The sequence below is a fragment of the Dipodomys spectabilis genome, unplaced genomic scaffold (genome assembly GCF_019054845.1).
Source record: "Dipodomys spectabilis isolate Male_0828 unplaced genomic scaffold, ASM1905484v1 ptg000036l, whole genome shotgun sequence".
Classification (NCBI taxonomy): Eukaryota; Metazoa; Chordata; class Mammalia; order Rodentia; family Heteromyidae; genus Dipodomys; species Dipodomys spectabilis.
The window spans coordinates 1,858,176-1,874,469 of NW_024870713.1; the positions used below are offsets into that span (position 1 = coordinate 1,858,176).

General features: G+C 40.1%; 1 protein-coding gene across 1 annotated transcript in view; it reads right to left on the reverse strand.

Moving 5' to 3' along the window:
* Window positions 1-274: 274 nt before the first annotated feature.
* Window positions 275-16,294, reverse strand: part of LOC122106082 (flavin-containing monooxygenase 5-like) — a 36,038-nt gene continuing 20,018 nt past the window's right edge. Inside the window, exons 2-8 of the mRNA XM_042677357.1 lie at window positions 11,039-11,227; window positions 10,038-10,200; window positions 8,635-8,777; window positions 7,205-7,404; window positions 2,646-2,998; window positions 2,487-2,559; window positions 275-650 (exon numbers count right to left, since the gene is read on the reverse strand). Coding sequence (XP_042533291.1) covers window positions 275-650; window positions 2,487-2,559; window positions 2,646-2,998; window positions 7,205-7,404; window positions 8,635-8,777; window positions 10,038-10,200; window positions 11,039-11,227 — 1,497 coding nt within the window. The remainder of the gene's footprint in view (window positions 651-2,486; window positions 2,560-2,645; window positions 2,999-7,204; window positions 7,405-8,634; window positions 8,778-10,037; window positions 10,201-11,038; window positions 11,228-16,294) is intronic.

Sequence of the window (16,294 nt, forward strand, 5' to 3'; positions counted from 1 at the left end):
GAGTTCAGGCCCCACAACCAGACCCCCCCCAAAAAAAAACTTAAAAAAAATTGATACTTAAGTTATTTTAACAGTTTTTATGCGTTCAAACTGTTATGTAGATATTGCTATATACTCATTTATAAAAGAGTATATCTGCTTGTAGAATAGATTTGATGATTTTCTAAAGCAGTTATAGTAATTATAAATAATATTAGTACATATTAACTAAGTAAAGGCTTTGTAATGACTCAGGACAAATAGAAATAATGCCCACCACACAATGTTTATTCATTTATTTCCGTTCACCATGGCGAATACATCTAAAGTATGCTGAACCAGCTGCCAGAAATGCCAGGCCAAATGTTGCCATCTTTATCCAAGAGAGCCATGAGGCCGAGTGACTGTCTTCGCTGACAATGCGAGTCCTCAGGGGCTTAATGATTCTCTCTCTCTGGGTCAGGATGGCTCTCCGGGCTCCAGCCCATTTCCCTGGCCCCTGCAGGCGGTACTGGTATGGAGTACAGGGGCCAAAGAAAACCTCCACGGCCAGCTTTGGATCTGAGAGAAAGAGAAACAGCAGGTTGGGCTTCACCCCCACCAAGGTGGCAATCTCATCCATGTACTCAATGTGGTCCACTTGGATCGTGTGCCGGGCTGTTTTCACGTAACTGAAACACAAGGGAAGAGATGTATGACATCCTAGAACTGTAAGACCTTTACTTTTGTTCACTTTACAATGTAGAACCTGAGAACTAGGAGGCTGTCCTGACAAACAACACTTCTCAGCTGTGCAACGGCACTGTAGACACAGAATCTGTGCTTCTGTGCATACTGCCCATTATCATTTGATTGTGGCAGGGTGATTGAACTGCAGATTGAGCTTTAAAGTGATCTTTATCTGTTAAGATAATCTTTTTTTCCCCAAAAGGGATCATGCTCTAGTAAATATTTCCTTCTGCACTGTATAGTTGCAGCTCCTCCGTGTTTTCAGTCAAGGAGTCTGGAACGGACAAGCAGATAGTCATTGATAATCTGACCCAAGGAGCTTTATAGCCACCATGGGGTAACGAGGTGATGAATGTTGTCTCCTTCGGAGAGCAAATTGACTTCAGTTCTGCTGGGAATGGTGGGTGCTGGGTAGATCAGTTGCTTGAGATGTGAAGATGGTGCATACCATGGACTGCGAATTTCAAGAGGCCACAGTCACAAGGTGGATACTGTGGATTTGATGTTTGCTATGTTTTACTTTCCATATTTGGAAATAAGGTGTTTTGAGGAAGGAGGGCCATTTCTAAAGTTCTACAAATGCATTTTATAGAATGTTCAGCTGCTGTTCGATATGAGGCAAGGTAGTGTATTTCCCTGATGTGATAGTGTCACTTAAAGGCGGTGTCAACTTGGTGATAGGTGGAACTAGCATCTGTCCTGCATGAACTGAATGTTTGTTCCATGTGACAGGCAGTTCCTTCAATTTAGTGTTCATAGCTTTCACAGCTGAGTAGAAAAAGATGTTTCAGTATTGTCACATAGAAACAGCAGTTCCTCCATTTTTATACTGCTTACCATTTGCTTTGTGAGTCATCATGTTGTAAATGTTTAGCAACATGCCTCTCGTAGTGAACACAAAGTAAAGTTTTAATGTATAAAATAGAAATATCTACCCATTCTTTTAAGTACTGGTGAAAATTGCACTTAAAAGATACTTTTACTGCAAATGGTTTTCCAAAGTTTCTAAAACTGATTATAAAGTATGTAGGAATCATGGCAAAATGTCTAGGGAGAATGAATTCCATGTTTTTATATGAAAACCATTAGAGTGCTGATATAAAGAAGCAAGATTAAAGTACTAATGTCTATGTTTTCTGTCTACGTTTCTTCCGTCCATATTTCAAAGAATTGGTTGACTCTTTCTTTTGGGTTTCATTATATGACCAAAGACATATTTTACTTGCAAGACACATTTCTCTTAGCTTTTGTTTCTGGGTTCATGGAGGAGAATAAGTTTCATGTCTTTAAAGGAAAAAATAGAAATAGAAGTCTGGACTAAAAGAGTCTAGAGACCCATGGCAAGATGTTAGTGGGAACTGGGCAGGACTTCTGGGAAGTCTGAACCCCAAGATCATCTTCTCATCTAGAGCTTCACCTCAGCAATGATTCCTACATCCTACTTAATATATGGCACCCCAAAGTCTACAAGTATTTTAGATTTAGGCCACAACCATGGTAGTAAGTCACATAATTGTGAAGGAAATCAGACATGATTTGGAAAATAAGACCAGCTTCCTGAATTATGGTGACATCTCAGAACAAAGAACAATAATGATTGAGATTGAAGTAGAAGGTTTCATTTCAGATTCAGTATGATGTAAAGAGAATAAATCTGCATTTAATTGCTGTGCTATAAAACAATATAGCATAGGGTATGGAGAACAAATGTGATTGAGTAAGATGAGGATCCTTATTTGAAATTCCCTTATCACTATGGTTACAGATTCTTTACTTACCGTTTATCCATAGCCCTTTTTCTTTGAGCAATGTTGGCCATCATGGTCTTTGTTGAGGGTAATTTGCTTAGCCCTAGAAGGGAAATATCCAGTGTGTTAGTATTTGTGGAAGAGAAGAAAACCAGTCAAGAGAAAGGAGGATTAACTTTGTTCACATACCTTTGAACACTCGTGTAGCCCAGCGAGACTGCAGTTCTGCAATAGGCAAAACAATGCCCAGTGGCTGGATGAGCCCGATGACAGCTAATGTTGGCTTCTCCAAGTCAGGAGGAAACATCAGTTTATACAGGGACACTTCATTATTAGCCACTTCAATCAGACCATCAAGGAAAGGAAAAGAAAAAGAATATCCTGTAGCAAAAACTACAACATCCACATTCTCTTCTACAGTGCCATCTTCAAAAATGACATCTCTCTCTGTGAACTCCCTCACATTAGGCTTCACATGGACTCTTCCAGAAATTATGTGATTTGGCAGGTCATCACTGACAGTTGGATGCTGACTTAGAAGTCTGTATAAAAAAGTAAAAGCCATCAACAAGAAGCTATTTAAAAAAGAAAGTAGTGAGTACAATGAGGAATCAAAGCTAGCAAATTGGATTTTCCTGTAAATCTGTGCAGGTCCCTGTCTGCCTCTCAGAACACAGGGGAGTACATTGTAGGCTGAGTGCTTAGTGGCTACCTCAATTCCACATTTCTCCAAGTTTCCCATTATTATCTTGAAAAGTATGTGTAGATCTTGTGTTGTGTGTCATATGTTTATCTTAGTATTCAAATATTTACACTTCTTAGAAATGAAAATGACCTGTGATTGCTATTCCAGTAGAAAACAGTCATAGTTTGAATCTTCCTTCCACTTCATTTTCTACCAAATTATCATTATTGTAAGCAAAATCCATGTCTAAATGAGATGTAGAATATACTTATTACAGAATTTCCCACATATTTCATATGCATTTAATATGCATTCTAGAGAGGAAGAGTAAGAAATAGAGAGGACAGAGATGTTCATTTGCTGAAATTAGCCCTTCTTATAGACAAACATGAGCCTTCCCAGAAATTCCACTCAGAGGACTTATGTTCCCTCTTATTGGGAAACATGATGCTATGTTACCACTCTGTCCAGAAACCTTTGTTTAAAGAACTTGATAAACAATCCAGAAAGACTAGCTACTGATGTCTTAAATTAGATTATATCTTTAAGTTCCCAATACTAGTTTGTGTGGAACTTGAATCTCCTTAAGATCTCTTCCTCTTTTTTATGGATGCTGACCTTCTTTTCTCCTCTACTTCCCACAAAGTATGTGTCCTGATTTTCTGAATCTTTTTTCTCTCTAGGGGTTCAGTTACATAGAGATGATATTTTTTTCTTGGTCAGTTCCTGGGAGCTCTTGTCCTGGGAGACCACTTAGGGTGATGGTGCTGCATATGGTACGAAGCAAAGTGGACAAGCTCTCTATGGATCAAGGTGTAGGAGCTAGGAAGCAGTTCATCTTTTGTTGAAGTAGCTGGAGAAAGTCATTCTGTCCTTTCCCTCCTAGGCTTCTTAGAGAGTGCTACTCATTTCACCTTTTTTTTCTAAACCTCATCAGTGGTAGGCAGGACACTGTTAAAGAGAGCTGATGTGGACTTTCACCAGCATTCTACACAAAGTTCTCCTGAAGATCTATCAGGTCTCATGTTAGAGATCCTTGAAATGAATCTTCAGGCACTGGTCTACAGGAAAGAAAGACTTGCATGGAACTTAAAGACTTAATGAGACTTCTTGTTCTTTACCTCCAACAAATGATTGGCTCAGAGACAGAGAGAGAGAATAGATGTAATTGGGATTTGAGGGAAAGGGGATCCTATACATGCTTTTCTGTTTCCAGAACCTTTCTGATTTTTTGGTAATTAAACATTTTAAAGATTTGACTTTAATAGTCATGGGATTGTGTTTGCACACACACACACATATATACATATATGTATATATGTGTGTGTATATACACATATACATGAATATTTGTATATGTATATGTGTGTATGTTTGTATGTATGCATGTGTATTTATCTGTCTCTCTATAGATATATGTTTCTGTCTCTATATAGCTATATATATTCTATATATAGCTATATAGATATATATCTGTGTGTGTGATTGTGATTCCTGTTAGAAAACAGGTCATAGATTATGAGTCTCCTTCCACTTTATTTCCTACCAAATTATCATTTTTAGGCAAAAATCCATGTCCAAATGAGATATAGAATTTATAACAAAATTGCCCACACATCTATTCAGATATTTATCAAATGTGACTAGTTTGTTGTCTTAAGTAACTCTACCCCAGGCAGCACTGAATTAACATTCTAGAGGGGAATAGATAGATAGATAGATAGATAGATAGATAGATAGGTAGATAGATAGAGCATCAAAACATGTGGTACACCATAAACATATAGAATAATTCATAAATTAGAAAGAAAATCCAAACTTGCCCCCATTGCCTAGAAATATGTTTTGGCTGCTGCCTTGTTGTAGTCCACTCACTGACTGTGTTTCTTCCTTTCTTTGCCTCAGTATGCGCAAAGCTGCTTCTTAGGTCAAGAACTTTTAAGATCTTGCAGATCCTTCTATGCAAATGTTTCTTCCAGTCTCTTTTCATTGTGGCACCTTCTTGCTCCTCAAGTCTTAGCTTAAAGACCATTCTCAGAATTATCTTCTTGATCATTTCAATTGATTAGCTGCATGCTCCCATCCTCAGATACTCTTGACGTTTCTTTCATTCAGTTCTTTCATAGTTATCCTATTTGGCAATTTCTTTAATTATTTGTTTCCCTCCATACAATGCAATATTATTCTACATCTGTAGCATAGTCCAAACTCATGAAGGATTTTTAATGAATGAGCCAATAAACGCCACATTTCTTTGTCTCATTTGTTGAAATATTTGAGGAATTTCCTTTTCAGAATTGCCTTTAGAGACAAGTAAGTGCCCACATAATAGTGATATTATTAAGTTGGTTGCTGGTGGCTCACTCCTGTAATCTTAGCAACTCAGAAGACTGAAACCTGAGAATTTCAGTTTGAAGCCAGTTCTGCCAGGAAACTTTTTTAGACTCTTATCTCCAACCACCAAAAAGCCAGAAGTGGAGCCATGGCTTAAATGATATAGTGGCAACCTTGAACAAAATAGCCTAGATGCTGAGTTCAAGCCCTAGGATTGGCACACACACACACACACACACACACACACACACACACACACACACGCAGAATATTTTGTCATGTGTGTGTGTGTGAGCGCACGTGCATGTGCATGTGTGTGTTTAATCTATCTCTCAGATATTGCTATAGTAATATAGAGATAGTATTGGAAGTTAATTAAAAAAACAAAGTTTATTTACTCAGCTCCCAATTCTGAAGACCCAGGGTTAAGGGGCTTATCAGGGGAAGGCCTTCTTTCTGGAGGGGATCTTACAATCTGAAGTGACTCAGGGCACTGAGAAATAGAATGACAATTCAGTTTTCTCTTCCTCCTCTTTCAAATCAGTAACCTCTATGAATTATCTACACCTGCCTCCCTTCTAAAAGCACCACTCCAAATATCATCAATACATGACTTGGGAATTTAATTTTCCAACAAGTGAATTCTGGAACACTTCTTTTTTAAATATCATTTCTTCATTCTGTTTATTTTCTTTTCTTAATTCTGCTTCTTAGTGACTAGACTTCAGTCTTTTACCTTTTCAACAGAAGCTAAAGATAAGGGCTGGGAAAGTGGCTCAGTGGTAGAGTGCTTGCCTTGCACGCATGAAACCCTGGGTTCGATTCCTCAGCACCACATAAGCAGAAAAAGCCTGAAGTGGCATTATGGCTGAAGTGGTAGAGTGCTAGCCTTGAGCTGAAACGCTGAGGGACAGCGCCCAGGCCCCGAGTTCAGGCTCCATGAACGACAAAAAAAATGTAATTTCTGAGCAAAGAAGCCTCTACAGCATTAGACCTGAAGTCATAATGGCTCTTTTGCAGAAAAAAAAGACCACAGAGATCTTGTTCCATGTGAACTTGCCTGACATTTCACCTCAACTTCAGCTAAGTCAAATGTTCCACTTGGGCCTCAGAGTACCCCATTCTGACATCTGTCATTATATTAACCACATTGCCTTGCCCTGACCTGTTTTTATGTCTTTCTCTGTCCTCTAATGTTGAAGTTTTGCTCAAGGAGGGGTATTATATTCGTGTGTGTGTTTGTGTGTGTGTGTGTGTGCGTGTGTGTGTGTGTGCATGGCTGGCATAAAACATTTTAATGTGCTGGGTGTCAGTTGCTCATGCTTGTAATCCTAGCTACTCAGGAGGCTGAGATCTGAGGATCCTGGTTTAAAACCAGCCTGTGCAGTAAACTCGGTGAGACTCTTATCTCCAATAAACCACTCAGAAAACCAGATGTGGCACTGTGGCTCAAGTGGTAGAGCACTTCCTTGAGCTGAAGAGCTGTGGGACAGCGCCCAGGTTTAAGCCCCATGACTGACAAATTAAAAAAAAAATGCTGCTACATGAATAGACTGTGAAAAGCAAAACAACTCATTGTAATCTATACTTTGTGTGTTATAAGTTCTTAACATTAATTAATGTATTAGATAGGTTAACCAAAATCCATGTCAATTGCCAGCTTCTTGAAGGCCAATTCCATTCTATATCTACACTTAATTGCATATATGAGGTCCCCTGGTTATATCACCTGTGCTTGGGTTGCAGGCCATAGTGGGAATGATTGAATCTGGAGTTCAGTATCTTCTCCAGGTAGTTATTAATCAGTGATGTAGTTAATATTTTTTGGAGAAAGCTATTGAACCGAGTGAAAAATGAACTATCCATGGGATAACCATTCTCCCAAACACGGTGCAAAATCCACGATCCTCTTCTGGTGCTGAGGAACACCTGAGGGAGACAGGAATAGAGCAAGCTGGCAGTATCGAGAGAGAAACTTTTCTACACTTTACTTATTACTCATTTTTAAGACTGCTCATACTGTGGAAGCTCAGAAAAAGCAGTAAGTTACAGACTTTCAGTAAAGGAATGTTTCTATAACAACAAATTTTATGAATGAAACTTTTATCAATGAAAAGTAGAATATTTTTACTAGTCTATATACTTTGGACGCATTATTTTCAAAGTATTCATTGATACTATTATCACTGTGCTTCACATATAGAGTTTGAATTTAGAAATGAATTAGCATGTTTACTACTATATAATTCTAGATTGCTACTCATTACAACAATGAGGTGTACAAGACATTATGTCGAAAAACGAACTTTACAACTTTAGCAGGGTGGGGGGAAGTGGGGTGGTGGTGGTAGGAGGATGTAGGGGTGGCGGGGGTGGAGATGGGAAAGGATGGTATGGGGAAACAAAGGAGGAGGCAACAATGCTTGATAAGAAATGTACTCACTATCTTACCCATGTAATTGTAACCCTCTGTATGGTATTTTCACAATAAAAAAAATTCTAGATTGTCTTGAAATAAAACTGTACATATGAAGATGTTATTAAAAATCTCACTGAAATTTACTGAACAATAAAAGGGTTTGGAGATATAGAAAGAGAGAGTAATAGAAGTGTTTATTCTGACAAAATATAATATTTGCCTATGTAAAATACCATAGTGAAATCCTTAGTATAATTAACTTGCACTAAAAAGAATGATCGGAGAGCAAATCAGTCTCTGTTTGGCATTGGGTATCAGAGGAAAGGAACAGGTGAACAGAGAGGATGAATGAGGGTGAATGTTGTTAAATTTCTTCATATGCATGTATAAAAATAAAGCAATGAAACATGTTGTTTTAAGAAAAGAGGGGGAGATAATGCAGAAAGATAAGGGAAATGGCTGATGGTGCACAGTGTATGCAAAAATGGAAATATCACAAAGAAAAAGAGAGGATTGAGTTTGCACATTTTACAAAGTTAATTAGCTCACTGAACAGTAATCTGTTTTCTAGTTTGTTCCCATTGTCTATATGAGGGATCTATTGTTTGTATTTATTCTCTGCTCAGCTAAGGTACATAGATTTCTCTGTCTTTTCTGGTCTTTCTAAAGTCATATCTGTCTTCTGGATGGCACATAAACACAGGGTTTCTCATTAGTGGAATTGCTAAAAACAAACAAACCTGTTTTGCCACACTACTGAGCTCCACAGCAATATCCACACCAGAATTCCCAATACCCACCACTATGATTCTCTTTCCTACAAAGTCCTCAGGACTTTTGTATTCTCGGCTGTGGAAATAACAGCCTTCAAATTTTTCAATGCCTGTGGTGAAAAGAAGATATTTTTTCATTACAAGGAGAAATTTCAATGTAATTCAATACATAGAAAAAAAGTTAAATTATGAATAATCTGAAAAAGCAAGACAGAGTCTGGGCCATTCAATTGAATACAGTTGTTTCTCAGTATATCATGGTTCACTTATTGTAGCTTCACTGTATCTTATTTTTGTTTTTCTTTAATATGTAAATAGGGATCCCTCACCTATTGTGAGAATTATGTTCCAGAGACCCCTGTGATAGGTGAAAATCTGCAAAGTAGCAATAGGTGAACCACTATATAGCAAGAGACAACTACATAATGCTGCTATTTTGCGGATAGTACATCTCAACATGGTATATCACTCTTCCTAGAAATCCAAGTATATGTTCCCATGCATCTCTCTCTCTCTCTCTATGGAGGTTATCTCTCAGCCAGAAAGAAAGTAAAAAAGAAGCCAAATATAGAATAGTTTGTCCTTTAACCTATAGATATATAATAATTATAAATTGTTTACAGATTTGATATTTGAACATTCAGAAGATCAAGCATTCTTATTTTACAAATATTTCTGTTAGTGGGTAGACCCAAAAAGATAAAGTATTTGTCATTCATAATTCACTTCATTGTTCACCCACATTGAGATCCTTTTATTTCCATCTGGGATTCTTTTTCTATTTACTTTGTCTTGATTTACAAGGAGGTTTGGAAGAGCACCCAGTGGTCAAAAAGGTCTTAAATGACTACTGATAGCAATTGATGGAACTAGAGGTGAATGGGAAGAGGTAAAGGGCAGAGGGTGTAGCTAGTAGGAAGGATGGAGACCATCCTTTGAATGGAGCAACAAACAGCTAGTTTTGTTTTATTAGCCAATGAAAATCCATGATACATAAATGCTAGTAAAGAATTTTCTCTATACTCTAAGGTTTCTAAATTTGTGGATACACAGGCTTTGCTTGTCATTTGTCTCTACACTCCCCCTTTTGAACTTAACTTCACTCTCTGAAAGTCAGGCCAAATAAATTTATAAAACTTGAAATGTCAGCTCTGTTGTTTATTGATATCTATGTTGAACTATATTAAGTAAAAAGCATTCATTGCTTTTTGCTTATGTTTCGATTTCAGTGTAGCATATTGTCTTGTTAACATATATGTTGGATAGTTATTGTTACCAAAAATTTTTCACTGAACTTTAATAAAATTCATACCCAATCATTTTGGCATGTAAATGATGTGTAAGAATCTCTGCAAACCTTGTGAACTCACCTGGGAAGGAGTGAAGGGGTAAGTAGGGGTCTGTGTGATGCCCACTGCAGACTAAGATTCCATCAAAGACCAAGGTCTCTTGTTTTTCATTCATCTCCACAACAACATCCCACTGTCCACTGGTGGAGAAGTCTGGACGCTTCCGCACACTGCACACTTTGGTCTGAAAAGGAGGGAAGAAATACAGGTGGCCCACTTTCCTGGGCCTCAGGCTTGATTCCTCCTTCCTAAGTCTCACAAGTAGGGTTCATCTGAGGCAACATAATAGTGCAATTCCCACTCCCATTCCTGGGAACTCCTGTAGTGAATATGCTGTACATTTTCAAGATAGTATGGGAATTTTTGTTTGAAATCTATTTTTTCGTGTAACTAGAAACAGTGGAGATTTAACCATGAAATAGCAGAGGGGGGACTGAAGCCACAGCAATGATATCTTCTTTCCAGGAGGACTTTCATGTGGAAGAAAGCAGGATTCTTTATACTTTTTGTATTTTAGTATAGACCTGTTCACTTTTCCTAGACTTGAATTTTGAGTTTCAGAGAATTAGTATTTCACCATAAACATCCAGAAAAGATGTTGGTATGTGTGAATTGTGGGTGCTAGTGTTAGATTTGAGAAATAGAATGGATGTGATTTATATGAGGTTGATTCTTATTCTATAGGCAATGGGATTTGGCTCAATGATTACTGCTACTGTTCTAAGTTCTCAAATAATTAGATATTTGTAAGGTCAAGGGCCCTTTACACTGCTGCACTGAACTGTATAAGAATAGGTTATGATGAGAAAAAATTTCCAACCTCATCTTCAACTGAAGTTTTCAAAACATTATTACAATAGAGGTGGTGGTTTTCTAAAGTAGAAATTCACTAGTAATCTTTCTGGCCACAACAAAAGAGGTTATGAATAACTGAGGTGAATGAGGTTTCATGTATATACACGCATTCACATGCACACACACACACATATAAACACACACATAAGGTTTCAATTATATTTTACCTTAAAGCAAATGTAATTCAGAAGACCAAAGTGTTTGGCATACATCCTAAAGTAATCCATGAGTTTAGTGTTATGCATATAGTTGGGGAAATGGTCAGGTATGGGGAAGTCACTGAAGCACATCATCTCCTTGGAGGTGTTGATGGTCACAGATTTGTAGATACTGGGCATTTTCTCTGAAGGATTTTTCTGTAGGAAGAAGGACCTCTTATTACAGCATACTTTATAATTAGAAGGTAATTAAAATAAGATATTTTAAAGAAAAAAATCTCAGGTGTAATAAATCAGTACATTGCCTTTATATTCTCCATGAATATTTTCTCCCCAATGATGATAAAAAATTACATTTAATCCACAATAAATCCTTTTTTTGTTGTTGTTGGTCGTGGGGCTTGAATTCTGGGTCGCTGAGGTCTTCAGCTCAAGGTTAATGCTCTACCACTTAAGCCACAGTGCCACTTCCAGTTTTCTGGTGGTTAATTGGAGATAAAAGTCTCACAGACTTTCCTGCCCAGGCTGGATCGGAACCACAATCATTAGATCTCAGCCTCCTAACTAGCTAAAATTACAGGTGTAATCCACTGGTGCCCAGCTTCCAAAATAAATCTTGTATCTGACTTCTTAATATGAAGGAGAGAAGGGAGAAACAGGAAAATGATATCTTTGAAATGTTGAAATGTTTGCCTAGTCTCCTAGGGCTAGTGAAAATACGCTTTAAAATGGAGGTAAATACATCTTCACACACAAGCTCGGAGACTTTGTTGCTAGCAATCTAAAATATGGAAAAAAGTGAAAGTCAATCCTCCAGACTATTTGGGAATGAGCCAAAATGCAAGTATGCAAATGTAATATGGAATAAAAACACTAGAAATAACAAATATGTGACTCAATATACAAATATTAAGTATTTTACATGTGATCATAACACAATCAGAAAGTCAAATTCTTGGAGATAAGCTGTTGGAAAATATTTTCTTTTTTTTTTTTTTTTTGTCGGTAGTGGGGCTTGAACTCTGGGCCTAGGCGCTGTCTCTCAGCTCTTCAGCTCAAGGCGAGCGCTCTACCACTTGAGCTACAGCGCCACTTCCGGTTTTCTGGTGGTTTATTGGAGATAGGAGTCTCACGGTCTCTCCTGCCCGGGCTGGCTTTGAACCGCGATCCTCAGATCTCAGCCTCCTGAGTAGCTAGGATTACAGGCGTGAGCCACCAGCGCCCGGCTTGAAAATATTTTCTTTAGAAAGTGGGGAAGTCGTAAATATTAGATAAAAATAATAAATCAAGATGTATTTGAAAATTTGGAGATTCCCATTAATAATATTATTAGGGTCGATCTTTAAATAATTAATATTGAAAAACAACAGAAATAGCTGGTAGTCATGCCTCATGCCTGTAATCCTAGCTACTTAGGAGGCTGGGATTTGAGGATCATGATTCGAAACCAGCTGGGGCAGGAAAATCCCTAAGGCTCTTATCTCCAATAAACTAAACAGAAAAAGGTGGAAGTGATGCTGTGACTCAAGTAGTATAATACTGGCCTTGAGCACAAAGAAACTCAGAGACAGGCTCTGAGTTCAAACTCCAGAACTAGCAAAATTCACTATTTTTTAACTTAAAAAATAGTAAAATATTCTAAAGTAACTTCCCCAAAAGGGCAATTGAAGAATAAAAACAACAAAGATATGAAACAAAGAATAAGCAACATAGTATGTTAAAGCTCAATATATGTTAAAGCTCATTATATGTAAGTACTCCTATTAGCACAAACAAAATCCCAAATGAAACTGAGTTTTCCTCATGTTAGTTATAAGAGACAACATGATGTTGAAGGATGGATCAAACATGAAAACATTAGTTAAAAGGCAAACTGGAGTGTCTGTGTTAATAACAAACAAATTGGAGGATGGAGGAAGATGGAGGAAGAGCAGCTAGAAGCAACGGAGCTCTCATGTAGAAACCAGTTGTAGTGTTCCAGTGAAAAATCCAAGGCTAGAGAGTCACACTAAGGTTGTCATCTTAATACAGAGAGTTTGGCCATAAGAAAAATTCAGGGAGCTTGGTTAAGGAGACAGATTTGAGCACTCACTGGCAGCTGCAGTGGCTGCTCCAACCATATCAACAGACAGAGCCTGGAACAAAGGCACCAGAGAGACTGAGTGACAGCAGCTTCTACTCACCACCAGCATGAACTGACAAGGAGTGGAAATCTTCATCCAGCTGACCACAGACCAATGCAGACCTTGGACAGCCCAAAACCCAAGGGAAAAGCATGAGTAACCTACAAGACATCTTCACTCCTCACAGAACAGCATTTGGAAGGTAGTCCCTTCCCCACCACCAGAGAAAAGCACCATCTTTGATACTGATGAAGATCGGGCCACAGCTGGCAGATAACTCAGGCCTTAGAAGCAAACACTGACAAGCCATTTTTGAACAGGGCAAAAGAACCTGCCAGCAGGGCTCAGCTCCACACAGGGGAAAGTTGCCCTTCCTAGGCAGAGCAATCTCTTCCCAGGGAAGGGTGACTTTCTTCATTGGGTAAACAGAGCCAGAGGCAGCCCTGCCCCTCTGCAGCACAGGCAGCATTCTCAGCTGCAAGAGGGTAAAAGAAAAACAATTCAAAACTGGAAACAGCATAAAATCTGAGAGTGGCTCCTGGCTGGGCAACAAGAGTATCTCAGGGAAAAGCTCCTGATTGCTGACAGGCTACAACTGCACCCACATTCAATCTCCCTTACAGTGACTCCAAGCTAGATGAAGGAAGGAGCCATCTCCTTCTTGTGTGACACTCAAAATGCAATCACCCTCCCACGGAACTTGTCTAAGAGAAGGATCACAATGTACTCGCAACTGTAAGGCAGAGCTTTGTTCTGCCTGCACAAACTAATTTAACAAACATACTAAGCAACAGGAAAATCAAACACCACAAGCAAGTCACAGACTCCACCAACAGACCGGATATGGACACAGGGAGACACAAGATCTCCCAAATATATCAAACATTTTTCCTACTTAAAAAAAAAATTCTGACCACGATGGTGATGGGACAGTAGGGAAACACTCAGCTCTCTCCAACCAAAAAGAGTTCGAGTTCCAATGCTTAATTTCCCCAAGAGACCAACAACAACAGAAAGACCAACACCTAGAGAAAAACAGGAGGCAGAAAAAAAACTAAAAAAGAAAGAAAAGGAAGAATGTCAGAACAGAGAAGCGTGAAGACCCCTCCCCCAACTCTTACTGGCTGCACCAAGCCCCCACCAGCCTGGCCCAGCGGAGGCTGCTGGAGTCCCCAGAGACACAAGGGGTCATCTGCAGATCACTTACACAGAAGATGCCTGAGGTACCAGTGTCAGACCTGCTGATCATGGCTAACAAAGAAACCTCCAAGCTGGGAGCCTGTAGGAAGATCCCTCCCCCACCCCTCACTCTCAGAGCAGAGGGGCTCCATCCTGCCAAAGCCACTCAGCCTCACGGTGGGAACCCCAGAACTACACAGGTCGCCCACAGAATGACAGAGCAGAAGACCTGCAAAGCACTGGTGCTGATCCGGAGAGCACAAACAGAGACAAACCTCAGCACTCAAAACCTGCATGGAGATCCCTCCCCACCCCTCAGCCAGAGGCTAGTGCACAGCCCGCCCGCAGCACTGCCCATCCTGAGGCACCAACCCAAACAGCATCAACAGAGGCAAAGACAGAGAAGAAACACACAGAGCCACCACCGCCTGGCCCAGCCCACAAGCATCTTGACTGAACACTGATTGCAGCAGCAACCACTGACCTACATCACACAGAAAAAACTAGCTCCAGGGTGAATACCCACAGGGGACAGTGTATCCCTCCTCAAGGGAGACCAGAGCTGGTGCAAACCCCCAGATCTTGACTCAGACCCCTACCCCAACACCTGGACTACCGGACCCACTAAAACTGGGAACTGTGTGATTGTTCCACCAGCCTGTGAAGCACACCCAGCTGGCCAGGCTAGATCAAGAGCACCCCTGGAAGGGAGCTTAAATACCCAAGCCAGGAACAGCCCCTATGGGTCACAATATCCAACAGTGGAAGAAACCTGAACTGTGTACTCCAGGCTGTGTAACCCAGGTGGGATACACAGAAGCACAACTGGCATGCCCCGGGCCGGGGACCAGGAGCCAGGACCAGGCCTGGGGACTCAGTGCCTGAGCAACACAACCAAGTTCTCCTGACTGAAGTCAGAAGCTGAGCATACACCTCAGCAGAGGGGAGAAAACAGGGAACTGCACCCCCTGGGAATCACACCCATGACAGCAAAAGACCTGGGTATCCAGGGCAAGAGAACCAGAAGCCCAAACCCCACCAGAACCCAACCCATATATCCCAAGATGGGAATTGGACAACTCAGGCTGCCAGCACCTGACAATAGTCAGGAGCTCAGGCTGGTAAGGTGGCTCAGCGGTAGAGTGCTTGCCTTGTGTGCATGAGGCCTTGGATCTGATTTCACAGCACCACATAAACAGAAAGGGCCAGAAATGGCACTATGGCTCAAATGGTAGGGAGCTAGCCTTGAGCTGAATAGCTGAGGGACAGTACCCAGGCCCAGAGTTCAGGCCCACAACTGACCAAAAAAAGTATATTAGGAGCCCATAGCAGACTCCAGCAACTGAGAGAGTACATCCAGCACACCCGATCTTGGCAAGAGCACCTGTAGAAGTAAACAGGAGCAGTCTAGGCTACTCAGTCCTTCTAAAGGTGGGAACTGCCAGTGATCTACAGCAGACAGCCGAGAACCCTACGTGGGTCAGACCAGCAGCTGGAGGTACAGACTCTCTCCGCCAACACAGAAACAGCAACCAAGCAAAGGCAAACACCGATTAACCAAAACAAAATTTCAGATTAGTCTCCAATAAACCCTGAATTTCCATGCAAAAATCACAGAGAAAAATTACAAGGTTTATAAACACCCAGGATAGCAAGCTACCACAAAAGCCAGTAGCCACCCAGGGGAGAGCCCCAGTGGAAGCAAAGCAGGAAGGGAAGACAAATGTTACATCCAATAGTTGCTGGAGGCAATGACTCAAGAATTAAATCGAGAAATAGACCAGAAATTTAAAGAACACAGGAACAAACTATCAAAAGAGATGTAGGACTTCGAACAGGAGATGCATGCAAAGACAGAGGCAGTAGACAACTAAGAGATGAGATTAGTACTTTGAGAATCAACATCGAACCCATAAATGAGTCCATTTCCTCCATGCAAACCACAACGGAAGCGATAGTTAAC